The 25,464-nt window shown below is 42.2% G+C and overlaps 1 protein-coding gene and 1 long non-coding RNA gene across 2 annotated transcripts in view; one reads left to right on the top strand and one right to left on the bottom strand.

Annotated features, from left to right (window-relative positions):
- The window catches only part of ACOT12 (acyl-CoA thioesterase 12), a 47,900-nt gene that overhangs the window by 5,377 nt on the left and 17,059 nt on the right, over window positions 1-25,464 (bottom strand). Inside the window, exons 5-11 of the mRNA XM_044266189.1 lie at window positions 21,298-21,433; window positions 10,747-10,903; window positions 8,398-8,517; window positions 7,389-7,539; window positions 6,676-6,731; window positions 5,912-5,975; window positions 4,154-4,237 (exon numbers count right to left, since the gene is read on the bottom strand). Of these exons, the coding sequence (XP_044122124.1) occupies window positions 4,154-4,237; window positions 5,912-5,975; window positions 6,676-6,731; window positions 7,389-7,539; window positions 8,398-8,517; window positions 10,747-10,903; window positions 21,298-21,433 (768 nt within the window). The remainder of the gene's footprint in view (window positions 1-4,153; window positions 4,238-5,911; window positions 5,976-6,675; window positions 6,732-7,388; window positions 7,540-8,397; window positions 8,518-10,746; window positions 10,904-21,297; window positions 21,434-25,464) is intronic.
- Window positions 1,381-4,141, top strand: LOC122918050. The gene is made up of 3 exons (XR_006386546.1): window positions 1,381-1,412; window positions 3,016-3,195; window positions 4,062-4,141. It is a non-coding gene; the product is annotated as an uncharacterized LOC122918050 (long non-coding RNA).

The raw sequence follows: 25,464 nt of genomic DNA, 5'->3' as shown, positions 1-25,464 counted from the left end.
GCTGGTGGCAGATTCTCACCCCCAGCACAGCCATGCCTACCTTTACTCCCTGTACAGTAGGAGTCAAAGGAGGCTCCCTGGTGTAAATCCTGAAGGAAGTTGTCTTCTCAGAACTTCGAGGCCATGTAGCCCTAAGTCTGGGGCTCTGTAGTCTTAGAGGAGGTAAGGGCAGGTGGTCTGGCTGAATTCCTTACCTTCTGTCCAATTTAGGCCTTGGGGCAGCCATGATCTACACTAATGGAGTCAGGGTAGAGAGGGATGGAATCTAGGGCTGAGCATTCACTAAGGGCCGAAGTGGGTCTCCTCAAATTCCTATGTTTCAGGTCTCTGTGTACTTTAGAATGTGACCTTATTTGGAAAGAGGGTCACTGCAGGTGTGATTAGTTAAGATGAGGTTAAAGTGTAGGAGGGTGGGCCCCAATCCAATAACGACTAATATTCTGACGAAAAGGAAATCTGGAGGCAGACGTGCACACCGGGAGGACCCCATATGAAGATGAAGGCAGAAATCAGGTGACACATTGACAAGCCAAGGTCCGCCAGAGATTGCCTGCAAAGCAGCAGGAGCGAGAGGAGAGGCCTAGCACAGCCTTTCCCACTTCAAGAAGAATCAAGCCAGGGACGCCTGGGTGGCTCAGTTGGTTAAGCAGCTGCCTTCGGCTCAGGTCATGTGATCCCAGCGTCCTGGGATGGAGTCCCACATCGGGCTCCTTGCTCGGCGGGGAACCTGCTCCTCCCTCTGACTCTGCCTGCCATTCTGTCTGCCTGTGCTTGCTCTCTCCCCCTCTTTCTCTCTGATAAATAAATTAAAAAAAAAAAAGAAGAATCAAGCCTACCAATACCTTGATCTCAGACATCCAGCTTCCGTGACTACAGATAATACCTCTCTGTGGTTTAAGCCACTTGGTTTGTGGTACTGTTACAGCAGCCCGAGGAAACTGTCACAGCACTGTCCCGGGAAGCTGCTCCCCGGGTTGTAGACACAACGTTTCCTGCTTCCTGTGAACCCCAAACTGAGCAGCCACCATTAACCTCTGTCCTCACAGAGCTCACTAAACCTATCCAGCACCAAGGACGTCATTGGACGAGTGAACCGGATCGCAATCCTTCCCTCATAAGGTGAACGTAGCAGAAAGTCCTCCTCATCGCTGTGCCGTGAGAATCAGCAGCACCGATGTGGACAAAGCTGACAAGGAAGGTGGACGTCGGTGTTGATCTATTTAAACCCTAGTATTTTAGAAAAGCCAACTTCCGCTGAGTGAAAAAAAATTCTCCAAGACCAACTCTTCAAGAGAACATGTTCTCTTTCACGCTCAGAAGAACACAGGTTAAATTCCATTTGTAACCAACTCAAACATTTTTATCACTTGGTGTCTGGCGAATTTTATTCTATGAAATGAAGCTTAAAATGAGTAAGCTTGCAATTTCTAACAATTCATAATGATACTGTTTTTTCATTCTAATAAGATTCTGTTTAATGGATTTGGATATTTTCTCTAAACAGCTGAACAGAAAAGGATCTAATCTTAGATACTTTTTATACTATCTGTTTTACACTCTCTGTTGTTATTGCGACAATATTATGGGAAGGAGGACAAAATCATTTTATACAGAGGGTGGGGAGGGGAGACTAACCTTCCTAGGAGGTGCCTGGGGAATGACCCCAAGGGCTCAGGGGAAAAGAACTGGACAGCTGGGGCTCTGGGACCAGCTTTTGCCCAGCTTCAGTGAGAATAGTGTCCTCTGGTCTGTTTCCTGTGCTGGGTTTTGTTCCGTGGAGTTTTCAAGCAGTCCTTGCCATTCTGTCTTTCATCATCTTCACTCTGTCAAGCCAGTCTCCTACCCATGCTGATTCCTACCCTGAGGATTTGGCTGAAGCTGCTCACTTCCCGGACAGCCCCTTCCACCCTCCAGCATCTACATAAGCTATCTGCAAGGAGGAAAGAATCAGCCCCTCTCCAAAATTCTCTCTAAATATCTATCTTGCTTTACTTTGGGCTGCCTAAGAGCTGATCTTAATGATTTAAATACTACAAATGCTCACTTGTTCATAAGCTACCTGAAAATCATTTTTCTGCTGTTACGTGGGTATGTGTGATGTTGCCAAAATAGTCTACAAGCTCCTTTAGGGTGAGGGTGCTCCCTGTATTACTTTTGTCCCTTGCATTATTACTATTAATTCCATCACTGTACATAGAAATATGAATTACAAGAATAAGTATTACCCAATTTAATTACAAATGCCAGAAATCATAGACTTTTGACACTTAACTAATTTGTATCAACAACAAGTATAGATTTTTTTTTCTTTTCTTTTTTTTGGTGGGCAGCAAAGCAAGATGTATTGAGCGATAGCAAAGTGATAGTACAAAGTTCCACAGGAGGGAGGGGACCTGAGAGATTGCCCAACAAAAAGTGTGGATTTTAAAACCTGGAATAAGTATGATTCACAACAGACAGCATAAGAATTATTCAATGAAAAGATGACAGAAGAAAGAGAGCTGTATTTTAAAATCAAAACAATGTAAAAGTTTTAAAAAAGTGAGAGAAGAGGATAGCCTAGAACTGGAAAAAATCCAAGTTTTATCATAAATATAATCTGAAGAACTGGAGGGCTTCAAATTCAACAGAAATGATATAAGAATGTTGCTTTAATTATATTATACCTCCTAATAAGTATCTGTCCAAAAATTAAGAATATTGATGGCTCTTCTTAGACACTGACAAATGCAGCATTTTTTGTTGTTGTTGTTTAGGTTTATTTTGGCCCCAAACTCCCAAAGAACTGAAGTTTTTATATATTATATGGCTTTACAAAACATGCTGTCTTCCTTCATTCCAGATGCATGTTTGCCCTTTCCAATGCTGCTTAGAAGCCAGCAAAAAGATCAGAATTCTTAGAAGCAAGAAGCAGATTTCATACTAGTAAAAGAAAACAAAGTCTTGAAGCATCTTTTATGTGGGATAAAGAGAAAAAGAGCATTTTATAACACGAAGCCTATGTTTTTGCATCAGTGAATTAGGCATGCATGGAAACAGAAGTGGATCCAAAGAGGGTAAAGGGAGATCTTGAAAGGACTCAGAAGTGAAGACAAAGACATAATAAAAGCCAACAACCCAGAACAAAACAATGGCAAGAGGTCAGAGTTGAAAAGAATCAGTGAAGTCGTTATCTGAGTTTGCTTCAATTTTAAGGTAAGTGACCATGTCATTTATTGTCCAGACTGGGGCATGGAGGCTTTATTAGTAATCATGATTAAGACAACTGATGATGATGGACCAATCACTAATTAAGATGGGACAACCAGGACTGTCCCAGGAAATTAGGACCTATGGTCACCCCATTGTAGAGGCTGTTGCTTCACTGAAAAAACCAGTACACACTGGATGTGAGCATAGAGAGCTGGCATGACTGAGCCCCTCCCAGGTGTGATCTGGGGCTACTGCGATCTGGGACGATCTATGCTGGTGACCTTACAGTCTAGTTAGTGTGGGCACCACCTGCCACGGTCTCCTAACATACCTCTGAAATTCGATAAAATCAGAACCGAAATAATACGTGTGCATTTAGGTTTGATGATCCGTAAAGCAATGTAAAAAAGTGCTAAGAAGTCAAGACGAGGCTTCTTTATTATAAAACTCATCATCTAGGTAGGGGGAAAGACCATGAGTAAAACGTTAAATTACTATGTAAGACCTCGACATCAGTTCAGCATAGCCGTGGACGCAATGCCACAAGACGGTGCGTAATTAATGGACACATTCACTCTGAAGAAGTTAAGTGCTAAGAGTGTTCCTACCAGGGGAGTTCTGCAGTCAGGGGTGACAGAAGAGGCTTCATGCAGAAGCATTTTGTCCTGGGGCTGAAAGACCAGTTAGGATGGGGGCTGATGGCGAGGAGAAGGAGAGAGAAGTGGAGTAGGAGAACTAGGATCAGAGGTAGGAATGTGTGGGGCGCACCAAAGGACCCCAAGTCCACCAGCATGGAGGACTAGAGACAGAGCTGGAAAGGTATTTGGCTTTTAGAAAAAGTCTCTCAGGAAAGTTTTTTGCCTTCTTAGAAGCAGCAGCAGGAGCAGCAGAAACACCAGCACCATGCCCACTCTCATTTGTGAGGGACAGCAGGCTGTGCGCATACCCGGATGCCTCCTACCTTTTCCACCACACTGGTAACCTCCCAACCACTTCGGGCTGCCAGACTCTTGAGAGCCTCCACATTGGCATTACTCAGGGTTCCCTAAAATACAAATATTGTAAAAGCTGAGAGTTCAACCCACAGATATGGGATCAAAGAGTTTCATTTTATTTTATTTTATTTATTTATTTGTCAGAGAGAGATAGTACAAGCAGGGGGAGCAGCAGGCAGAGGGAGGAGCAGACTTCCCTGCTGAGCAAGGAGTCCGATGCAGGACTTGATCCCAGGACCCTGGGATCATGACCTGAGCCAAAGGCTGACGCTTAACCGACTGAGCCACCCAGGCATCAGGTGATCAAATATGCTTCTTCTTTGAAAATAGGAAATGTTACAGCCAAAGTGGTAATGCTGAGCTTAGAACTAAGCTATAGGGAACATAATTTCTGTCTCCCAGCTCTTCATTCAGAATTCAGACAAAATAACACGAGGCCTGCATGCTTTGCAAATTAGTGTCCATCACATCAATGGGTGTCCGCAGGAAAGACAACATTACTTTTCAATATGACTTGGAATCAACATGTTGTAAGGGCCTGTTTAGCCAGAGCGATTCCATCGGGTTAAACAATGACTTTGTTGTTTATGCAGTAAAACTTAAACTGACCCTGCGCCGCCCCCCACCCTCCCCGGGGAACTTACTTAAAAGCAAGTCTGGGAAACCAGTCCCAGGTAACAAAGCCCAAATACAAGGGTGGGTCAGGCCAGGTGGAGGTATCCAATCAGTGGGGGCCCATACTGTCTCCCTAGAGACTAAGAAGTATGGGCCCCGCCCTTTGGGTGCCTTTTGGGCACAAATTCTGACCAAGGTGATAGGCTAGTTCAAATATCTACTATAGTGTAAATTGTGATTCAGTTGGTCACTTATGTGTGACCTAGCATGACTGTGCAGCTTTCTCTGTGTTACAATCTCATTGGTCACCTGTGCATGGCCAGGCCCAACCACATGGCCTTTGCCCTTAAAAGCTAGTCTGTAAGGCAGAGAGAGAAGTTGCCTCTTTGAAGAGACGGCCCTGGCCGGTCCGTTTGATTCTCAATGCTTGGCGCAATATAAAGCTTTGCTTGACCTTCGCTTTGTATTAGTCTTGCTCCTTTGATTATGGACTCAACAATGTAATCAGTAAATTTGTATTTACCTCTCTATTTTATGGTCAAAAACTTTAAAAATGCCGAATGGGGCACCTGGGTGGCTCTGTGAGTTAAGCTTCTGCCTTCGGCTCAGGTCATGATCTCGGGGTCCTGGGATCGAGCCCCGCATTGGGCTCTCTGCTCAGCCGGGAGCCTGCTTTCCTTCCCCTCTCTCTCTGCCTGCCTCTCTGCCTACTTGTGATCTCTGTCTGTCAAATAAATAAATAAAATATTTTTTTAAAAAACGATTAAAAAAATTTTAAAATGCCCAATACTTTGTTGTTGTATCATAAAAATGTAAGCTGGAAGGCATGTCATTCAGCACAAATCACTGAGAAGTCAGATCCCAGGGTCATGCTACCTGAATGCATCCCATGACAGAGCCTTCGGGGTCTGTGCTTTGGAAACTGCTTACTGATTGGTTTTGTTTCGTTTTGAAAGGACTGGTTGATATAATGCTCCTTTTCCTCTAACCTATGCAGGCACAACCTGAATCAGTTAAACATGGGATCTGTCATTTTTATAATGATGCCATCTTCCATTTTATAATGACTTGATTCTTACACAAAGAGCTCCCAATAATAACACCGTTACCTGGTTGTTTATGTCCCAGTGTACACAAAGTGACACCACTTCTTTGTGGGAAATAACATATTTTCTGGAAAAAAAAATGAAAATGTTAAGTAACATGTTATAATAATATTGTTTAATAATAAATAAGTTTTCTGGGGCGCCTGGGTAGCTCAGTGGGTTAAGCCTCTGCCTTCAGCTCAGGTCATGATCTCGGGGTCCTGGGATCAAGCTCCGCATTGGGCTCTCTGCTCAGCAGGGAGCCTGCTTCCCCGCCCCCCCCGCCGCCTCTGCCTACTTGTGATCTCTGTCAAATAAATAAAATCTTTTAAAAAAAATAAAAATAAAAAATAAATAAATAAGTTTTCTTCCATGCATGCAGCACACAACAGTAACCATGACACTTTCTTGGGCCGGTATTGGCAGTTTAGTGGGTTGAGCCGCTGCCTTCGGCTCAGGTCATGATCTCAGGGTCCTGGGATCGAGTCCTGCATCGGGCTCTCTGCTCAGCAGGGAGCCTGCTTCCTCCTCTCTCTCTCTGCCTGCCTCTCTGCCTACTTGCGATCTCTCTCTGTCAAATAAATAAATAAATAAATCTTTAAAAAAAAAAAAAAGCTGCTTTTAGTAGTGGAACAATCAGGAAGAACAATTTCCATCACAGTTAGCCTCCAGCCAGGAAACATCAGACCTTCTCATTTGACATTATGTGGGAACACAGAAGAGCCTTTTGTTATATAATTTGTTAGATAAGAGATGATAGCATAAAATCCTTACATCCACATCCTTACCTGCCAAGGCGAATTCTCTTGCGTGCAATAGCTCCACGATACCGTCTAAAATCTTCCTTTTATAAAAGACAAAGGAAAATCAATAAATTTCTAATATTTTAGTGCTGTAGTCCTTAAGTGTCTCTCTCCTAACTCCGTTGAAAGGGCTAGCTGGGACACACACAGTCTCTGTGTGAACCGTCCTCATCACCCACAAAGGGCAGGGGCGCGGGTAAAAACACAATCTTGACAGCCCTGTTCTCTCCTTTTTTAAAGCGGTGGTTGTTTTAATTTCTGTTCCCAAAATGACACCTATGTCTCACTGCAGAGTTTGTAGAAAAGGTGAGAGTTGGCACCAAGGGGGAAGATAGAGTTCCACTGGGCGTGGGGCAGCAGAGAGAATCGGATGTAAAGCGGCGGGAGAAAACGGTCAGAAGTACCACCCAGAAGATGATACACTGCCCACAGCAGCCCGCGGCTGAGCAGAGGTGAGGTCTCCGGGGCCTCTGTCATTCCAACAAATGATCAGAGCGACTTGGGGAAGAAAAAGAAGAAGAAAGAAAAGAAAAAGTCCATTTTACTTTGTGATGTAGAAAAAATATATATATATCCAAAGAGGAATAGCGTTGAAAGGCGTTACTGGTGTGAGGGGATTCTGGGTGGAGCTCTGTACCCACCACTTCCCCACCCCAGGAGGGGATCTGATTACTGAAACTCACGTGCTAATAACTGACCTCTGACATGGGTTTGATTCTGGGAAATGTGACCAGTTCTTCCTTATCATCGACAGCATTGTAAATGAGAAAAGCACTGTTGATGTGCCGGCCTTGGCCCTCAGACCACTCCTGACAGTCAAAGGCTTCCACACGCACTCCCACTTCCACACTGCAGAGGGCGACACAGGGCAGTGGGCGGAGAACGGGAGAGAGCCAGGCCGCCTCTGCCAGAGGCGGCCACCACTACTGTCTTCCAAGTGAGAAAAAGAATGACTGGCCTTGGGCTTTCTCTCTCCTCCATCGCAAATCTATGCAACTGTTAAAATCCTCTTCATCAGGACGACGGATCTGATGTTGTAGCCCCTGGTAGCATTTCTGCTTTACTTTCCCACCATCAAGGGGGAAAAAGGCCGGTTAGGACTTGAAACACATTCATGAATATATTTTGGTAAAGCGATGTGGTGGGGAGTTAACTGGACCACAGTCACGTTTTCTCCCCTAGAAACAACTATTCTACATTAAAAAGCATCAGACACTAAAACTGGATAGGAAACACAGATACTCTTTTCCACACGTTAAAAGAAAGAATACCAAATTAAATATTTTCCTTGTGTATCAAGAATAATAAGAATAACTGGGAAGTGGTTTGGACTTCTTGGTGATAAGTAACAGGTCCATTATGAGTCAGCTGACTATGAAGTCACTGGGACTCTTTCGAGAGTGAAATGAAGAGTTAATAATGACAGGGACATACTAAGACCACACTGGGCCGGCTGGGAGTCACCCTTATTAAGAGACAAAAACAAACCCATCACAATTTATCAAGTACAAAGAGGCTCCAAGCAGCAAAGAGGGTGAAAATGAGTGTGTATAGATGTTGACAACTGAGTGAAGTTTCAAAAACAATTAGAAGGAACATGGTTAGTTTGCAGGAGTCCCTACACTCACCTCCAGATAGAAAGAAAAATAAAAAATTATTCCTGTGCAAGTCGTTCACAGCCACCTAAGAACATTAGATGGACTTTACCAGGTCTGAAATGTATTGTTGACAATGGCATTGAAAACAAGCCGATCTCCAACAGTAGACGGTCCCCGGAACTTAAACATGTCCACGGACTTCAGAAGGGGGTGTGCTCCACAGAGGCGGCTGAGGAAAGAAAGGAGTGACAGAAGAGATAGCGCTCACTCTCGAAGTAGTTTCATGAGCTGTTGATTTGCTTAACATATGCAGTCGACAAATATTCCATGTGCTTTCTAAGTAAACGTCTCTTTTAACTCTTTTTTTTTTTTTTTTTAGTTTTTTTAATTTATTTATTTGACAGACAGAGATCACAGGTAGGCAGAGAGGCAGGCAGAGAGAGAGAGGAGGAAGCAGGCTCCCTGCAGAGCAGAGAGCCTGATGTGGGACTCAATCCCAGGACCCTGAGATCATGACCTGAGCCCAAAGCAGAGGCTTTAACCCACTGAGCCACCCAGGTGTCCCTATTTTTTTTTTTTTAAAGATTTTATTTATTTATTTGACAGAGAGAGATCACAGTAGATGGAGAGGCAGGCAGAGAGAGAGAGAGAGGGAAGCAGGCTCCCTGTTGAGCAGAGAGCCCGACGCGGGACTCGATCCCAGGACCCTGGGATCATGACCTGAGCCAAAGGCAGCAGCTTAACCCACTGAGCCACCCAGGCACCCTCTTTTAACTCTTTAAAGAGTGAAATAAATGACTAGATGATGTACGTGGAGAGTGACTCCATACACAGCCTGCAAATATTTTGGGAAAGACCGTGTCCCCGAGCTGTGGGGTCTTCACCAAGGTGCTTTGTGCTTCTGCTCTTGTGGTGACAGCCCTGCTTTTGTTGACTTCCCTATAAAAGTCCCCCTGAAAAACAAGCCAGCGTCTTGGTTCTCATCTGAGGGTTCTGTTCATCTGGATAGTTTGTGATCACAGTCACGGGAAGTTGTGACCCCCCAGGTTAGAGGGGGGCACAGGGAAGGAAATGCCAGCTCGTACAGTTCACACTAGTTCCTTCGCTTCATAGTTAATTGAGTTTACTCATCTAGCAAAAGACTCCTTTTTTTTTTTTTCCCTACAGGAAAATTACCTGGATTGCTACACAAAGCCTGAAGGGCTACCAGGTACACATTTTACAGTGTGTGTGTGTGTGTGTGTGTGTGCATGTGCGTGTGTGTGTGTGTGTGTGTGTAATTTTGAAGTATTTATAAAGTATATTTGATCTCAGAGTTACTTTTAAATTTTCTACATTTTAGATTCCCACTATAGTCATTCAGTTATTCAAAGGAATTGTGCCAACACAGAGTGAACATTCTGCCATACTTAATTATACTGTAAGCCTTTACAATAGAACAGGCTCAAATACTTTATTGTCATTGAGAATGACAATCTCATTTTTAAAACGAACTCTTTTATTTGTGCATAATTTATAAAAAGGATTTCTACAGGTTTCTAACTATTGTCACAATTATAGACATAGTCACAATGAAATTCTTTTAACTTTGGGAAAATAAGATCTTCACGATCTTCAACAGTTACAAAAATTGTTGGTAGGACAGTTCCTGTTCAAATGCATTTTCAGAATACACAATGTTCCTTTAAGCTGCTCAGTTGCCTACATGGCTCCATTAAGAATAAAATGCCTTTTGGGACACCTGGATGGCTCAGTCAGTTAAATGTCTGCCTGAGGCTCAGGTCATGATCCCAGGGTCCTGGGACCAATCCCTCTATCAGGCTCCTGGCTCAGCTGGGGAGTCTGCTTCTCTCTCTCCCTCTCCCTCTGACCCTCCTCTTGCTTGTGCTTGCTCTCCCTCTCTCTGTCAAATAAATAAATAAAATCTTAAAAAAAAAAAAGAGAGAGAATAAAATGCCTTTTTTTTGAAACTGAAAAGTACATAAAAGTTTTCTTCCAAATTTCTCTTTCTCATTTTATTTTTCAGTTAATCCTCTGGCCATAATGATTGTAACCAGGGACGTCAGAGGTCAACCCTATTTGTAAACTGCCTTTAGAAAAGTTTGCAACTTGACTATTTTTAAATGTAAAGGCTGTCTTCTCTTTCTATTCTGCATCGGCTGTGCCATAACTACAGGGAGTTTCAGGATTACGTGACCACCATCTACAATTCAGAATAAAGTATCAGAGCAGTCACTTCATTTTTATTTTTGAACCAAGGACAGAAACATTCACCTTCAAACAAAAGGACAGATTAATCGTAGGGTAAATGGGTAAATGACTTACTTTTTCTCTTTGATAAAAGGCAACACTCTTCTCTCCCTGTCTCCTTGACTATCTCCATAACCAGGACTCAAACCCTTTCTAATCTCTTCCCACTAGAACCCAACCTCATACGCCAAAGGTCAAAACCAAGAACCTTGCAGAAATAGTAGCCACGGTCTCCATCCACGCCATAATTTGGCCACCAAACGTATTTCCATGATGGTTTGCGTGGGACGGGAGGACAAGTTCAATGCTCTGAACAGATGTGCCACTCGTGGGAACCACTCCTTCCTCTTCGTCACAGATGGGGTCTGAAAGGTAGATGTAACACGCATACTGGTGGAGTGAACCGCACACCCTGGGACTATGGCTGTTCCTTCCTAGTGATGAGGGAGCAGGAGTCTGACTGAAGACCAAGCAAAAGCTGGCGCCTTGCACCCTCTCTCCACCTGCCCCCCTCCATATGTGTGGCATTCCTCAGGCACCCCTGACCGCCATAGAATGATAAATAGTTAACTTGCAGGGATCACAATCCTGTAGAACAGGAATCTCCCTTGCTCTACAGATGTCCTAGAGATCTAAACAGGGAGGATACCTTATCAATAGCACAAATTTCCAGAGGCAAATAACTCTCAGTTCCTGAAGCCCTAATGTCTCCCTTCCCACCATAAACTGGAGGAGGCTGAGGTAGAAGGGAATGTAAATGATAGAAGGATCATAACACCCCACCAAGAACCTCCCAACTATCTTGATGTTAATGCCTGACCTAAAGATGACATTGATCAGGCCCTAGGGGCAAGCCCCCCCCCCCAGCACCTTGTAGGCCTTCTTTAACATATGAAAACTCCCCTTGAAACCTCCCTTCTCCTCACCTTCCCCCAACTGCAAGGTATATAACATGCCTACCCTCACAACGCGGGGCAGCATCTCTTCCTGCCCACGGGTTCTGTTCCCGTGCTTTAATAAACCACCATTTTGCACCAAAGATGTCTCAAGATCTTTCGTGGTCATCGGCTCTGGACCTCGGCCCACCGAACCTCACCTAGGTTCTAGAACTTCATCACTAGCAGCACACTGAACCCGGGGGATTGTTAGAAAAATTAAAATTATTCCCAAAGACTTAAATCTGAGGAAATAAATGGGTTTCATTCTATAGAGTGACTTTCTCCTGAATGGTGGGTACTTAAAGGGAACTGGATAAGAAAACGGACCAGAAAGGCCGTTTAGAGATTGTATGCCAACCTATCTTTCCAGTTCACAGGAATTTTGATTAAAAGAATAGTCACATTTAAACTTCAAGTTGTTTGGAGTGGAGGAGGGGTAGGGAGAGGCAAAAAATCTGGGGCTTGATGGAGACGTTATTATCTTGATTGCGGTGATAGTTTTATGGGGTACACATGTCTCAAAACTTATACCAAGCTGTACACTTCAAATACAAGCACATGAATTTATGGTATGTCATGATAATTATTATTCATAATTATTTATTAAATTATTTATAATAATTATCATTTGTGGTACATCGATTATACCTCCCTAAGGTTGTTAAAATGAAAGGAATCAGAGCTATAAAGAGCCACCAACGCTGAGAATCCGGAATAGTTTGCTCCAGTATAAACTTCAGAATGGGAAGTGGCCTCCTGCAGTTGCTGTTTTGCAATGAATGCAGTCACAAACAGAAAAGACACAATGAGTACTTCTCCGGTCCTTCTGCTTCCTTTGAATTGTATCTGCTCCGTTTACTGACAAATTGGTTTTTACGCTCAACAATGGAGAAATCATTCACTCTGGCTGCAAAGTAGTAAAATGTATTCAATTATGCTTCCTGTGGCATCCAGTGACTCATCAGCAAGGCTTAAATCGGAGGTGCCATTGCTGAGGAGGATGGAGGAGGATTTACAAATCAGGGGTGCCATCCCAGTTGTGCTGCAGAAGGAGAGCTGGGCTGGCAGCCCAAGGGCACAGACTGGCCAGCTGTTGGGAACTGGGAATGGGGCCATTCTCGGCACAGCCACAGATAACTGAGAAGCCTGACTACAATGACGAGCTACATTTTCTCATGAAATTTTTAGATTTATGATGAGGGAGCAGGAGGCTGGCTGAGGAGGGAGCAGGGGCTGGCGCCTTGCACCCCCTCTCCACCCACTCCCCTTAGTAATATGTGTGACATTCCTCAGGCACCCCTGACTGCCTTGAAAGAAGAACAAATGGTTATACTGCAGAGACCACAGTCCTGTAAGGCAGGAGTCTCCCTTTGTTTGCAAATGTTCTTGAGATTTACAAACAAAGAAGTTACCTTATCAATAGCCCAATTTCCAAGGACACATAACTCAGTTCCTCAAGCCCTAAATAAAGTTAAATTTCTTGTAAACCTAAATCTCACCTCACTAGGACGCTTGATAGCAGGAATGTAACATTCCACCAGGAAACTCCCAATTGTCTTTATGTTAATGCCTCATTAGAGGGGAAATGCCTTGACTTGAGAGTAACCAGGCTTTCAATATCCTGATAGTATTCTTTGCCCCAATAGCTCTTCTGAACACCCCTTTGTCCTCACCTACCCAACTCCTGTGTATATAACCAGACACTCCTCACAGGCTCGGGGCAGCCGCATCTCTGCCTGCCCACGGGTCCTGTCCCCGTGCTCTAATAAACCACCTTTTTGCACCAGAGACGTCCTAAGAATTCTTTCTTTAGCCATCGGCTCCGAACCTCACCCCACCGAACCCAACCTAGGTTCTGGGACTTCATCAATTTATACTTAATTGATCGTCTTTTCATTTTCCCCCCTTCATTCCACTGACCATTTCAGTCATCTACTTATAAATATGTCAGAAAGATCCTATAACATCCTAGTATAAACGCCCAAATCCTTCTGATGAGGGAACAGAAGGCAAGCTGAGGACAAAGCAGAAGCTGACATCACACAACCGCCCCCTCCACCTCCCCACCCCCCACCCCCCCAAACTCCTTCAACTCCCCAACCCTCTACTCCCCCTCCCCCACCATGGGATATATGTGGCATTCCTTAGGCACTCCTGGCTGTCTGAAAGGAAAAACAAATAGTCAACTTGTAGAGATCACAATCCTGCAAGACCTGAGTCCACCTCAGTTTACAAATGTCCTAGTGATTTGCCAGGAAGAGGCTTTTGTATCAACAGCCTAACTTCCAAAGACCCATAACTCCAGGTCCTGAAGCCCTAACATCATCTTCCCCTCCATAAAATTGAGGGAGGCTGAGACAGAGGGAAATGCAAATAAAGTTAAATTTCTTCTAAAACTAAAGCTCATTGATAAGGATGTGTGATAGCAGGAATGTGACATTCCTCCAGGAAGCTCTCAACTGTATTACTCTTAGTACCTTACTAAAAGGAAAAACAACCTTAACCTGTCAATGACAAGGCCTTGGGCATCCTGTAGGTCCTCTTTAGCATATGAAAGTTCTTTCAAACCTCCTTTTTCCTTACCTCCCCAACCCCATAGTATATAATCAGCTACCCCTAACAACCCAGGGACAGTAGCTCTTTCTGCAGAAGGGTCCCATCCCCGTGCTTTAATAAACCACCATTTTGCACCAAAGATGTCTCAAGAATTCTTTCTTGGTCATTGGCTCTGGACCTCACCCCGCCCAACCTCACTTACTTTATAAAACTTCATCACATCCCTTGGCCCTAAACGTTCCTTTCTCCTCTGGCCTAGGCCTACCACTCCATCCCCAGTGAGCTCCATGGCCACTCCTACCACCTTACCCCCATCATATTCTCTTTCAATCTCTCTCTTTGCTTCCGCTATGAGACCTTTTTTCAGTCTTATAACTAAGTACTGTCTTCAACACCAGGGCATTTGCATATGCTGTTCCATCTGTCAGCTGCACTTCCCCTGGCCAAGACCAGCTTCTTCCCTTTCTCTTATAGGGGAACAAATTTTGCCATCCCAATATGTACCTCTTCAGGCTCATTGTTTTTAGGAAACTACAGATACAAGAGAAGCTCTGAAAACCCAGTAGAAGTTAGTGGGTGGTAAGAGACATTTAGGTGTATAAGAAAAATCTCCATTTGTAAGGATATTTCCCTTGCTGTACCAGAAAGAGGGGGATGACTTGAAATCTAGAAACTTATCAGTGGTGAAGACAATGGCTTATATCTGTGTAATAACCTTATTCTTGTTTCCTGTGCTTTTCTTGGTAGCCTCCCATAACTGACCCACCACCCCCAATATCATCTTTTGTCTTTGGCTGAAGATAGTATTTAAGGTGATGGCTTCAGCCTTTTCAGTGAGTTACTGTTTTTCTGGGTCTCTCCCACGTATATATGGAATTTAACTTTTGTTTGATTTTCTCCTATTAATCTCTCTCATGACATTTAATTCTTATAGCAGCTAGAAGTAGTTTATAGGGTAGAGGAAAATTTTTCCTCCTCAGTACTCTGTTGGCCAATCCCAGGCATCTTTTCTTCAAGAAAGCCTTCCCAGACCTAACAGCTAATTCTCACTGTTAGGACCCTCACACGTATCTTCTTTTTTTCACAGTTATAGGTTTTTTTTTTTTAAGATTTATTTATTTATTTGACAGACAGAGATCACAAGGAGGCAGAGAGGCCAGGAGAGAGAGAGGAAGAGAAGCAGGCTGCCCGCTGAGCAGAGAGCCCATGCGGGGCTCAATCCCAGGACCCTGGGATCATGACCTGAGCCGAAGACAGAGGCTTAACCCACTGAGCCATCCAGGCACCCCTCACAGTTATAGTTTTATGTTTATTTGTGTGATCTTTGACTGTCTGACCCACTGGATCCTAAGCTCTTTTGTTCAAGAACTGATTTTCTTTTTAAATTCTAATAATTTCTGAATATGGGCATTTGGTAAATATTTATTGGATGAATATGCTGGTTTATTCCACATTCATAGTTCTTGCTTTCAACAGAAACTTTTTAGGTGACAAAATGATTGTACTGATTTACATTTCTGTATGTTATTTTTTAGCGTTCCCACTGCTCCACATTTTCACTTAGACAATACTGTAGTTGGCTCAAGTTTTTCTAATTTTGTGGGTGTGAAATATCTAGTGTTGGTTATAATTTGCATTTCCCTGATTAAGGAGGTCCAACATATTTTCACATGTATATTAAACTTTGTTACCTCTGAATGAAATGTCTGTATCATTTGCTTCAAATGTTACTTCTCTCCTATTCTTTTTATTCTTTCTCTAGCTTTGATCAATGCATGTTAGACTTCTTATTCCTTTCTCTATGTCTCCAAATCTTTCATACATTTCTCATTTCTTTGCCAATCCATCTGCATTCTGGTAACTCCCTCAGATCTGTCTTCCAGTTACTGTCTTAACTGCAGTTTATCCATTCACTGAGTTTTATATTTAAATTATTATATATTTTTATTATATATAATTATATATTTTTGTTATTATTATATATATTTTTGCATAGAAATTCTCTGTTTCTTTGTCAAACCTTCTAAGTAATTTTTTATTCCTGATTAATACATCTGATTCTCTTTTATTTTTTAAAATACATTAACATTCTTACTTAGTATTCTTTATATGATAAATGCAGTTAATTATAGTCTTTCTGGGCCTCCTTCTCTTGTCTAATCCTTCTCTGGATTTTGGTGACGCATTTATTATTATCCTTTATGATGTTTGTCTAGGAGTTCATATTCCTTGGACCTATGTGTGTGGGGATTCCTGAGAGCTGGGCTTAAAGTCCAGGGGTTTGCATTTACGGTTGCGGATGAGCTGGGGGAACTATATAACATGGCGCCACTTCCCACTTCCCACTAAATTTGACATGGGTCTGTTTTAGTCCAAACAAGTCGAGTGAATTCTGAAACCAAGTCTACATGAGAATGTGCTTGTCATTGAATTCTCAAAGGGAATCAGTTTTTTAGCGGGGGGGGGGGCGCGGATATTGTTCTGTATATTTTTCCCAATCTACCTAGGGCTATTGCTGAGATAGGAAAAAATCCCTACAAGAGCTCTCTGTGAATTGGGATTTTTCCACTTGACTCACCAAAAATATCATTTTTAGGTTTGCAGCTATATATAAGGTTTTCCGATCCAATCTTCCATGTAACATGGGCTGCTGGCTTTGTGTCCTGATTCTTCACAGGCCCACTGACACACAAGTTCTAGGTCTTCTAGCACCAACAGCGTCTTGAACAAATGCCAGCTCTTCTATCTCCTCACATTGCTGCATTTGTGTTTTCTAATAGTTTCTGGACTTCGAGGATTTCTCTTATTTTTCTGCCTGCTGAGATGTGCTGCAAACATGTTTGTAAATATTTTTTCCAGAAATTGAAGCTTGTTCTAGATACAAGTCCACCATCTTGCTGTCATCAGGACTGGGCTGATTCCCGAAGTGGTCTTCAAAAGGTACATGAAACCTTCAATCCCTTCCAACTTCTTTCTCTTTTTTTGTGATTACGGACTTTGTCAGATGATGTCCTATTATCATCTCAAACTAGTATTGATTGAGTTTTTTTAGGTCAGTATCTCTTACTTTTTTGTTCAAGATTAGTATAAACGATCTCTAAAATACAATGTTAAATGACAAAAAGAAAGGTGCATAGCTGTTTGAATACTGCGCTCCAAGTAAGGGCAAGTGTGTGTGTGTGTGTGTGTGTGTGTGTGTGTGTGTGTCTAATATTCGTTGTCTTTGAGATAGGAACTGGCTAACTGGGAGATACTGATCATAGGAAGTCTTCTAACCAAATGCTGTCTCGTACCTTTTGAACTTTTCACCGTCTCCATGTGTACTACCTATGTTTAAATTATTTAAAATAATTATAAAATTAAAACTGAGTAGGCCTTATATTATGAGGGACACTTTAAAGTCTCAAATATAAGGTGATTCCTTCTTTCCTAAGGGATAACCTTAAAGAAAAAGCGACTGAATTCTTATGAAGATGTCCACGGCATCCACGGGGATATACAGAGGTAGGTACTAGGGCAGGTCATGTGTGCATAAGCACCAGCAATGACATGTATGCAGAAATAGATGGAGTACAGGTGACTTTGGTGCTGAATGAAGCCTGTTTGCAGGAAATTGCCAATCAATAAAGAAATATGGCTCTGCCAGGCTCAGAGACCAAGTCAGGCTCACAGCTCTGGCTGTGTACTCAGGTGAACTATGGTAAACAGACTTCCCCCTTTCTTCAGGCTTCCAAATTAGAGCATACTTGTCCAGAGGTCAATTTCAATACTTGGACTTTGGATGTTCATTAAGAACTGTGTCATCATTCTGCTTGGACAACTTTTGCCCTCATTGTACAATTTTGGGTCAGGAACTTTGACCTGAATTGAGGGTATTCCAGTTTTCCTTCTCATAACAAGAAAGCATCAACACGGGATAATGCTCATAAAAATTAGATTTCTTGCTAAAAAATAATTAAAATGCTCCAAATACGAAGTCTTTTCCTACAAGCCAAGCTTCCAAGCAATGACCCATTCCAAATAAGTCCTGCTTTTACATAATCTAATCTCATTTGTTTCCCTTTTCTTCTGAAAGTATATGATTCTGACTCAAATTTCTTTCTAACAATATGCATTTCCACCACATAAAATCTGAAAGAGATTCTAACTAGTTGTGGTATTACTATCAATGTAGAGCCCTGGGTTTTCTAAGACATTTGTTATTTGTTCAATAACAAAGATGATCTAGCTATCTTCCCTTAGAAGGTGTTGTCCAGTTCAAAACAAACTCTATCCAGATACAGCAGGTAGCATGTAGACAAACCATGCCTTCATGGCAACTTCAAGTTCCAGGGTCCGGCTCCGACACTAAGAGAAATTGCTTTTAGGTTCTACGCTACCTCGATGACATGAAAGCTAGTAAATTTTCTAAAGAGATCAAATCAATGAAGTTAGTTTCAAAGCTGCTTTGTGTAAAGGAATGTAGAATAACCCATTTTAGGGTAGATCAGAGGAAACACGATAAAAACAGACTTCTTAAAATTTCTCATCTAAACTGAACGAGACCTCTAGGGTGATCTGCCCAGCTTCCTAATAAACTGAAACTGAAATCGATTACAATCATTTTACCTCTATATGTGAATGGCCGTAGCACGTGAGAATGACTTCTGTATTCACAGTTCAGTGGACAGTTTTTATTCCTAACTTTCTGGAACAAAGTTCACCTCTCAAATGGCCCTGTGCTCCAAGTTTCACTCTTGGTCCCCCAACCTCGTGCCAATGTGAGCCCTCCCTAGGTGACTGTAGGTACTATTTCATCTGAATGACCATATGTCAGCTGTTGTGTCTCAAACTAAATCTCCTCACCCTGATTTTGTCCCTTTGGTTGTTCCACAGGCACGTCAGACTAAACTCAACTCATCATCCACGTCTTCAAAACTGCCCCTCCACTCCCCCTCATATGCATTAGCTCAGTTCATGATACCACCATTAGCTGACCAGGTGGTCAGACCAGAAACCTGAGAGTAACCCTGAACAGCTTCTTCTTCCTCACCCATCTCCCCACATGAGTGACCCTATTCTGCTTTGTTATCCCTTGCATATTTTTGCCCTTTCCCCTCTCCCCTTTCTACTGTCATTGCCTAGTATACCGCTCCTCACCCCTTGCCTGGTCTCCTTCCCTCTAGTCTCCCCTCCTCTATGCAGACTGACCATATTCAGTGCCAGCCTAATAACGCGACCCTGCCCAGATCTTCATTGGCTTCCCTCAAGGAGAGAAGAAATGTCAAGCTGCTTTGCCTGGCCTAACAGAGCCTCAGTGACACAGTCCTATCTTTTCATGTCCTGCCTCCTTCCACCTTGAATTTTCTCTCTGGTATGCCTTTGCTTTCATGGTTCAGCCATTTCATTACTTTAGCAAAATGCATTTTAAGTATAGTTTGGTGCCGATACCATCTTTACAAAAGGATGGACTCTTCTCAGCAGGGTAATTTAATGATGATGTCTTCATTTCTTTAAAAAGCTATCTTGGGGGACACCTGTGTGGCTCAGTGGGTTAAAGCCTCTGCCTTCGGCGCAGGTCATGATCCTGGGGTGCTGGAATGGAGCTACACATCGGACTCTCTGCTCAGCAGGGAGCCTGCTTCCCCCTTCTCTCTCTGTCTGCCTCTCTGCCTACTTGTGATCTCTGTCTGTCAAACAAATAAATAAATCTTAAAAAAAAAAAAAAAGTTATCTTGGTAATGGGCATTGTCTTTTTAAAGGTCTACAAGAATAGACACCTTTGGAAAACTTTTTTTCCAAACCAGAGGTCACCTGTGAGGTGGTCCCAGGACCATGATGGTGTCATGCGGGGCAGAATGCAGGGCAGATGCCCCTGCCTCTGCCGTTCCTCTCTCCTCTGGCGTCTTTGTGTCCTCTTCTTCCTTCCTCTCTTTCAATATTCTCACCCTGATACTTTCTCATCTCTTTTCCTTCCTCCTCCTCCTCCTCTTTTTCTTTTCTTTTTAAACAGATTTATCCCATTCCTATTTTATTATTGTATTTAAAGTCAATTATCTAACACATAATGCATCATTAGTTTTTGATGTAATGTTCAATGATTCATTATTTGTGGTTAACACCCAGTGCTCATCGCATCGCGTGCCCTCCCTAAGGCCCATCACCCAGTTACCCCCCTCCCCACCCACCTCGCTTTCCACAACCCTCAGTTTATTTCCCAGAGTCAAGAGTCTCTCATGGTTTTTCTCTCTCTCTCTCTCTGATCTCTTCCCATTCAGTTTTCCCTCCCTGTCCCTGTGATCCTCTGTGCAATTCCTTATATTCCACATATGATAATTATCTTTTTCTGGTGGACTTATTTCACTTAGCATAATCCCGTCCAGTTCCATTAATGTCGATGTAAATGGTTACGTATTCAGCCTTTCCTTCCTCTTCTACAGGGATCTGCTTTCGGAGCTCGGGGGAGGTGGATCTTCTGTGAACTTCCTGGCCCCTCTGGCAGTGGTGAGCAGAGCGACTGGAGCTGGACCACTCCACTTCCAACCTCACCGCTTTGCTCTCCCCAGTAAGTCATCTCCCCTGGGGCTGCGGGATATAGGGTCAGAAGAAAAGGAAGGGCAGGGGAGAGGCAAGGCAGCCCTCTTTTCCTTGCCATTCTGGCCCCACAAAGCCTCAGAGAGCCTTTGACCACAGCCAGAGAACTAAGATACTCTGGCTTATCAAACCCAGGGTTACCAGGGAAGAGCCAGGAAACAGGAATAGAAACTTAGCGCCTCTGTTCATAGCAAGAATAGAATCAGAGTGCTTCCTATGACCCTTAGCAAGGGTCTTCATGGCTCGGTTTCCGTTTTCTCCTTTGTTGATATTATAACCAGCTCATCTGAAGTAATGAATGAGAGACTGCTTAGTAAACTGTGAAGCACCAGATGGCTAGAGTGTGTTGTCATTCCTTCACTGGTTGATCACTACTGAACGCATTCTTACCAATAAGGACTGCCTGGTCTCCGTCACCCTTCTTTCCTGTCTCTTCCTCTGGAGAACCCCCATTTAGAGAGGCCTTCGGTGTCGGTGGTTACATATTGAATTGGCCAGGCCCTTCGTTCTCCGGCCACTGAGTTTGTTGGGGGAAGATACCAAGCATCGCCAGGGCCGAATTGTAATAATAGGGTGAAAAGAAGGGTGTTTGAAGAAAGGACCCTTTACTTGTCACAGTCATATAATTAAAGTTCCTGTAATTAAGGTCAGGAACCTATAAGATTTACTGTAAACCTATAAGGTTTACTGACCTTCAAACTTGCTATTTTCCTTCATCAAGTTCTTAAAGGTATCTTCATGATGTAATCGAACTTTCCTTCTCTCAGAAGCCAGATTATGTTCCATGTGATCTTGCTCAGTTAGAAGTGTGACTGGTTTTAAATAAATCTCGAAAAAAAAAAAAAACCATGTCTCTTTCATTACCTTGTTAAGTCATCAGAGGACAACATGAGTTTTGTAAACCAAATGATATGTTACATTGTTTTCTAACTCAAAGTAAATAGAGCATTTCTGGGTATTTTTACACATATTATTTGACTAAATTTATTTCTTACAGTATTTTTAAACTAAAAAAGTCATTATAGGCTTAATTATTTCTACATACAATAAGATATGTGCTTTAAAGAGTTTTCTAAATATTATTTTTCCCTGATTTTTAAAATTTTCAAAAGAGCTACAAAATTTAAAAAGTTCTTCAAATTAATGAACGAGGCGGGGGACTTTGAGGTCATTGAATTCCTACCAAGAAATGTTTTCTGCTCCTTGCAAAATTAAGATCTCAAAGGGAGGGAATAACACGTTCTAGAGAAAGCTCTCGAGTACTAAGAGCTAGTTCTAATTTGGAAATTTCATCACATGGTGAAAGCATTATCTAATAAGCAAACTATAAGAATCAAAAGGTCAGAACAAAGCTTTAACTGACCTCCAGAAACCTAAAAATCTGACGCAACACAACCAAGGGCTCAAGCTCTCCCATAAATACATGTCTGTTGACCTATATGCATAGGGAAGTCACCTTGAGGCTGGATGGAGATAATTCCATGCTCATTTCCAGGACATCTGAAGGCTGGTACTGACCCTTCACCAAGAAGGCGAAGCAGCCAGTGATTTATAATATGCTGCTTTCAAGTCTAAAACTCCCGTAGACTGCCTTGTCTAATTTGTTTAGGGATATACAGATGTGATAACTTATACTGGCTTAACTCCATAGCCTTGTTTTAGTTGTATGACCAGTGGGGTAAAAAAGTCTACCTGGTGAACTTGTGTTTTGGCTCTCCAATCTATAGATGGAACTTATTTTGTATAACTGAAAAGGACTCTGAGAGTGAAAAACTGAGAGGTTCTCCCCAAAGGTCAGGAACAAGACAAGGATGTCTACCTTCACCACTTTTATTCAACATAAAAGTGGAATCTGGAAAGTCCTAGCCACAACAATTATACAACAGAAGGGAAAAAGGGGCATTTGAATTGGTAAGAAAGAAGTAAAATTTTCACTATCTGAAGATGACATGATATAGAAAAGAATGATAAAAATGATATAATAAAATAGATATAAAAAAGATGATATAAAAAAGAAATGATAAATAAATTCACTTAAGTCACAGGATACAAAATCAATGTACAGAAATCTGTTCCATTTCTATACACTAATAATGAAGCATCAGAGAATGAAATTAAGAAAATAACCCTATTTATAAATACACCAAAAACAATATCTATGAATAAACCTGACCAAAGACATGAAAGACCTGTACTCTGAAAACTGTAAAATACTGATAAAAGAATTCAAGACAATGCAAAGAAATGGAAAGACATTCCCTGTTCATGGGTTGGAAGAACAAATATTATTAAAATGTCTATAACACCCAAAATGATCTACACATTTAATGTAATTCTTATCAAAATACCAACAGCATTGTTTACAGAGCTAAAACAAACAATCCTAAGATTTGTGTGGAACCATAAAAGACCTCGAATATCCAAAGCAATCTTGAAAAAGAAAAACAAGGGGTCTGGCCTTGGCTCAGGTCATGATCCTGGAGTCTTGGGATAGAGCCCCGAGTCGGCTCCCTGCCTAGCAAGGAGCCTGCTTCTCCCTCTCCCTTTGTCCCTGCTTGTGTTCCCTCCCTAGCCGAATCTCTGCCAAATAAATAAATAAAATTTAAAAAGAAATAAGAAAAGAAAAACAAAACTGGAAGTATCACAAATCTGGATGGCAAGTTATATTACAAAATGCTAGTAATTAAAACAGTATGGTACTGGCATAAAAACAGACACATAGATTAATGGAATGGAACAGTAAACCAAGATATAAACCCACAATTACATGATCAATTAATTTTTGACAAAGGAGGAATAAAATATACTATAAGAAAAAGACAGTCTCTTCAACAAAGTGGTGGGAAAATTGGACCATCACATGTAAAAAATGAAATTGGACCCCTTTCTTTCACCATACAAAAAAATAAACTCAAAATGGATTAAAGACCTAAATGTAAGACCTGAAACCATAAAAATCCTTAAGGAAAGCACAAGCAGTAATTTCTCTGACATTGGCCATAGCAACATTTTTCTAGATATGTCTCCTGAGGCAAGGAAGTTAAAACAAACAAACAAACAAACTATTAGGAGTACAACAAAATGAAAAGTTTCTGCAGAGCAACGAAAATAATTGTCAAAACTAAAAGACAACCTACTTAATGTCAGGAGATATTTGCAAATGCCATATCTGATACAGGTTTAGTATCCAAAATATAAGAAATGATACAACTCAACACCCAAAACCCAAACAATCCAATTTAAAAATGGGCAGAAAACATGAACAGATGTTTCTTCAAAGAAGACATAGAGATGGCCAAGAGACACGTGAAAAGATGCTCAATATCACTAACTATGGAAATACGAATCAAAACCATAACGAGATACCACCTCACACCTGTCAGAACGGCTAAAACCAACACCATAAGAAACAACAGGTGCTGGCGAGGTTATGGAGAAAGGGACCCCTACTGCACTGCTGGTAGGAATGAAAACTGGTATAGTCACTCTGGAAGACAGTGTGGAGGTTCCTCAGAAAGTTAAATAGGGAACTACCCCATGGTCCAGTAATAGCACTATGAGGTATTTACCCCAAAAGTACAAAAAGACTAATTCAGAGGGATACAGACATACATTCACACATAGCCAAACTATGGAAACAGTCTCGGTGCCCACTGAGAGAGGAATGGATAAAGAAGATGTGGATGTGATATATACACATACAATGGAATATTACTCGCCATAAAGAATGCTCTCTTGTCATTGGCAACTACAGGCACAGGGCAGAGAGTATAATGCTAAGCAAAACAAGTCAGAGAAAGACAAATATCATAGGGTCTCACTCATATGTGGAATTTAAGAAACAAAACAAATGAGAAAGCAAAAAAGAGAGACAAACCAAGAAACACTCTTAAATATAGAGAACAGACTGATGGTCACCAGAGAGGAGGTGGGGTGGGGGGGATGGGTGAAATAGGGGATGGGGATTAAAAAGAGCCTGTATCATGATGAAAATATAAATAGTTAAAAAAAAAAAAAAGGAAATGGACCCTGAGAACTATGCCTGGAAGCCTTGAACTTCTCTGCTGTTTATGCTTTCTTTCTCCTGCTATCCTATTTCTTTTTTTTTTTTTTAAGATTTTATTTATTTATTTGACAGACAGAAATCACAAGTAGGCAGAGAGGCAGGCAGAGAGAGAGGAAGGGAAGCAGGCTCCCTGCCAAGCAGAGATCCTGATGTGAGGCTTGATCCCAGGACCCTGGGATCATGACCTGAGCTGAAAGCAGAGGCTTTAACCCGCTGAGCCATCCAGGCGCCCCCTCTCCTGCTATCCTATTTCTTTTGGTTTTAGTGAAGCCCTGCATAAGCATCCGCTATGGAGTTTTGTGAGTCCTTCAGTGATCCAGACTGGGCAACTGACCAACTAAGCCTCATCACGATCTCATCCTGGAATAAACCCACTTTGAACAATGATGCAGCTTGGCCTGCTGTTTTAGACAGAACCACTGATTTTTCATGGCTTTCTTCGTGATGTGCCACTGAACAAGAATGGTACTAGCTGGAAAGTCTGGGAAAGGTGCTTTGCAATAAAGGTTACCTGAGCCAACCTACTGTGGCAGCACCGCAAGGCATCAACCTTCCAGAACCACTTTCAGAAAACAGTTCTTCAGGCTCAGCAGAGACTAGACGGAAGTGAGACTATTATATTCTCAGTCCATGAGTCCCTGAGGTCAGAATGAGAACAAGGAACAGGATGGAGAGGCAGGATCTTTTCTGTCACTTGCACTCACCCCCATATCCTCTCTTTCTCCAGGGTTTCGAGATTTTGGAAAGACAGGACGGTTTGCAAGACCACTCTCAATGTCCTAGATTTGAATGA

This window comes from Neovison vison, chromosome 1 (genome assembly GCF_020171115.1).
Source record: "Neovison vison isolate M4711 chromosome 1, ASM_NN_V1, whole genome shotgun sequence".
NCBI classification, from domain to species: domain Eukaryota; kingdom Metazoa; phylum Chordata; class Mammalia; order Carnivora; family Mustelidae; genus Neogale; species Neogale vison.
Note: the sequence above shows the minus strand (reverse complement) of the source record. Positions and strands in the feature narration are given on the sequence as shown.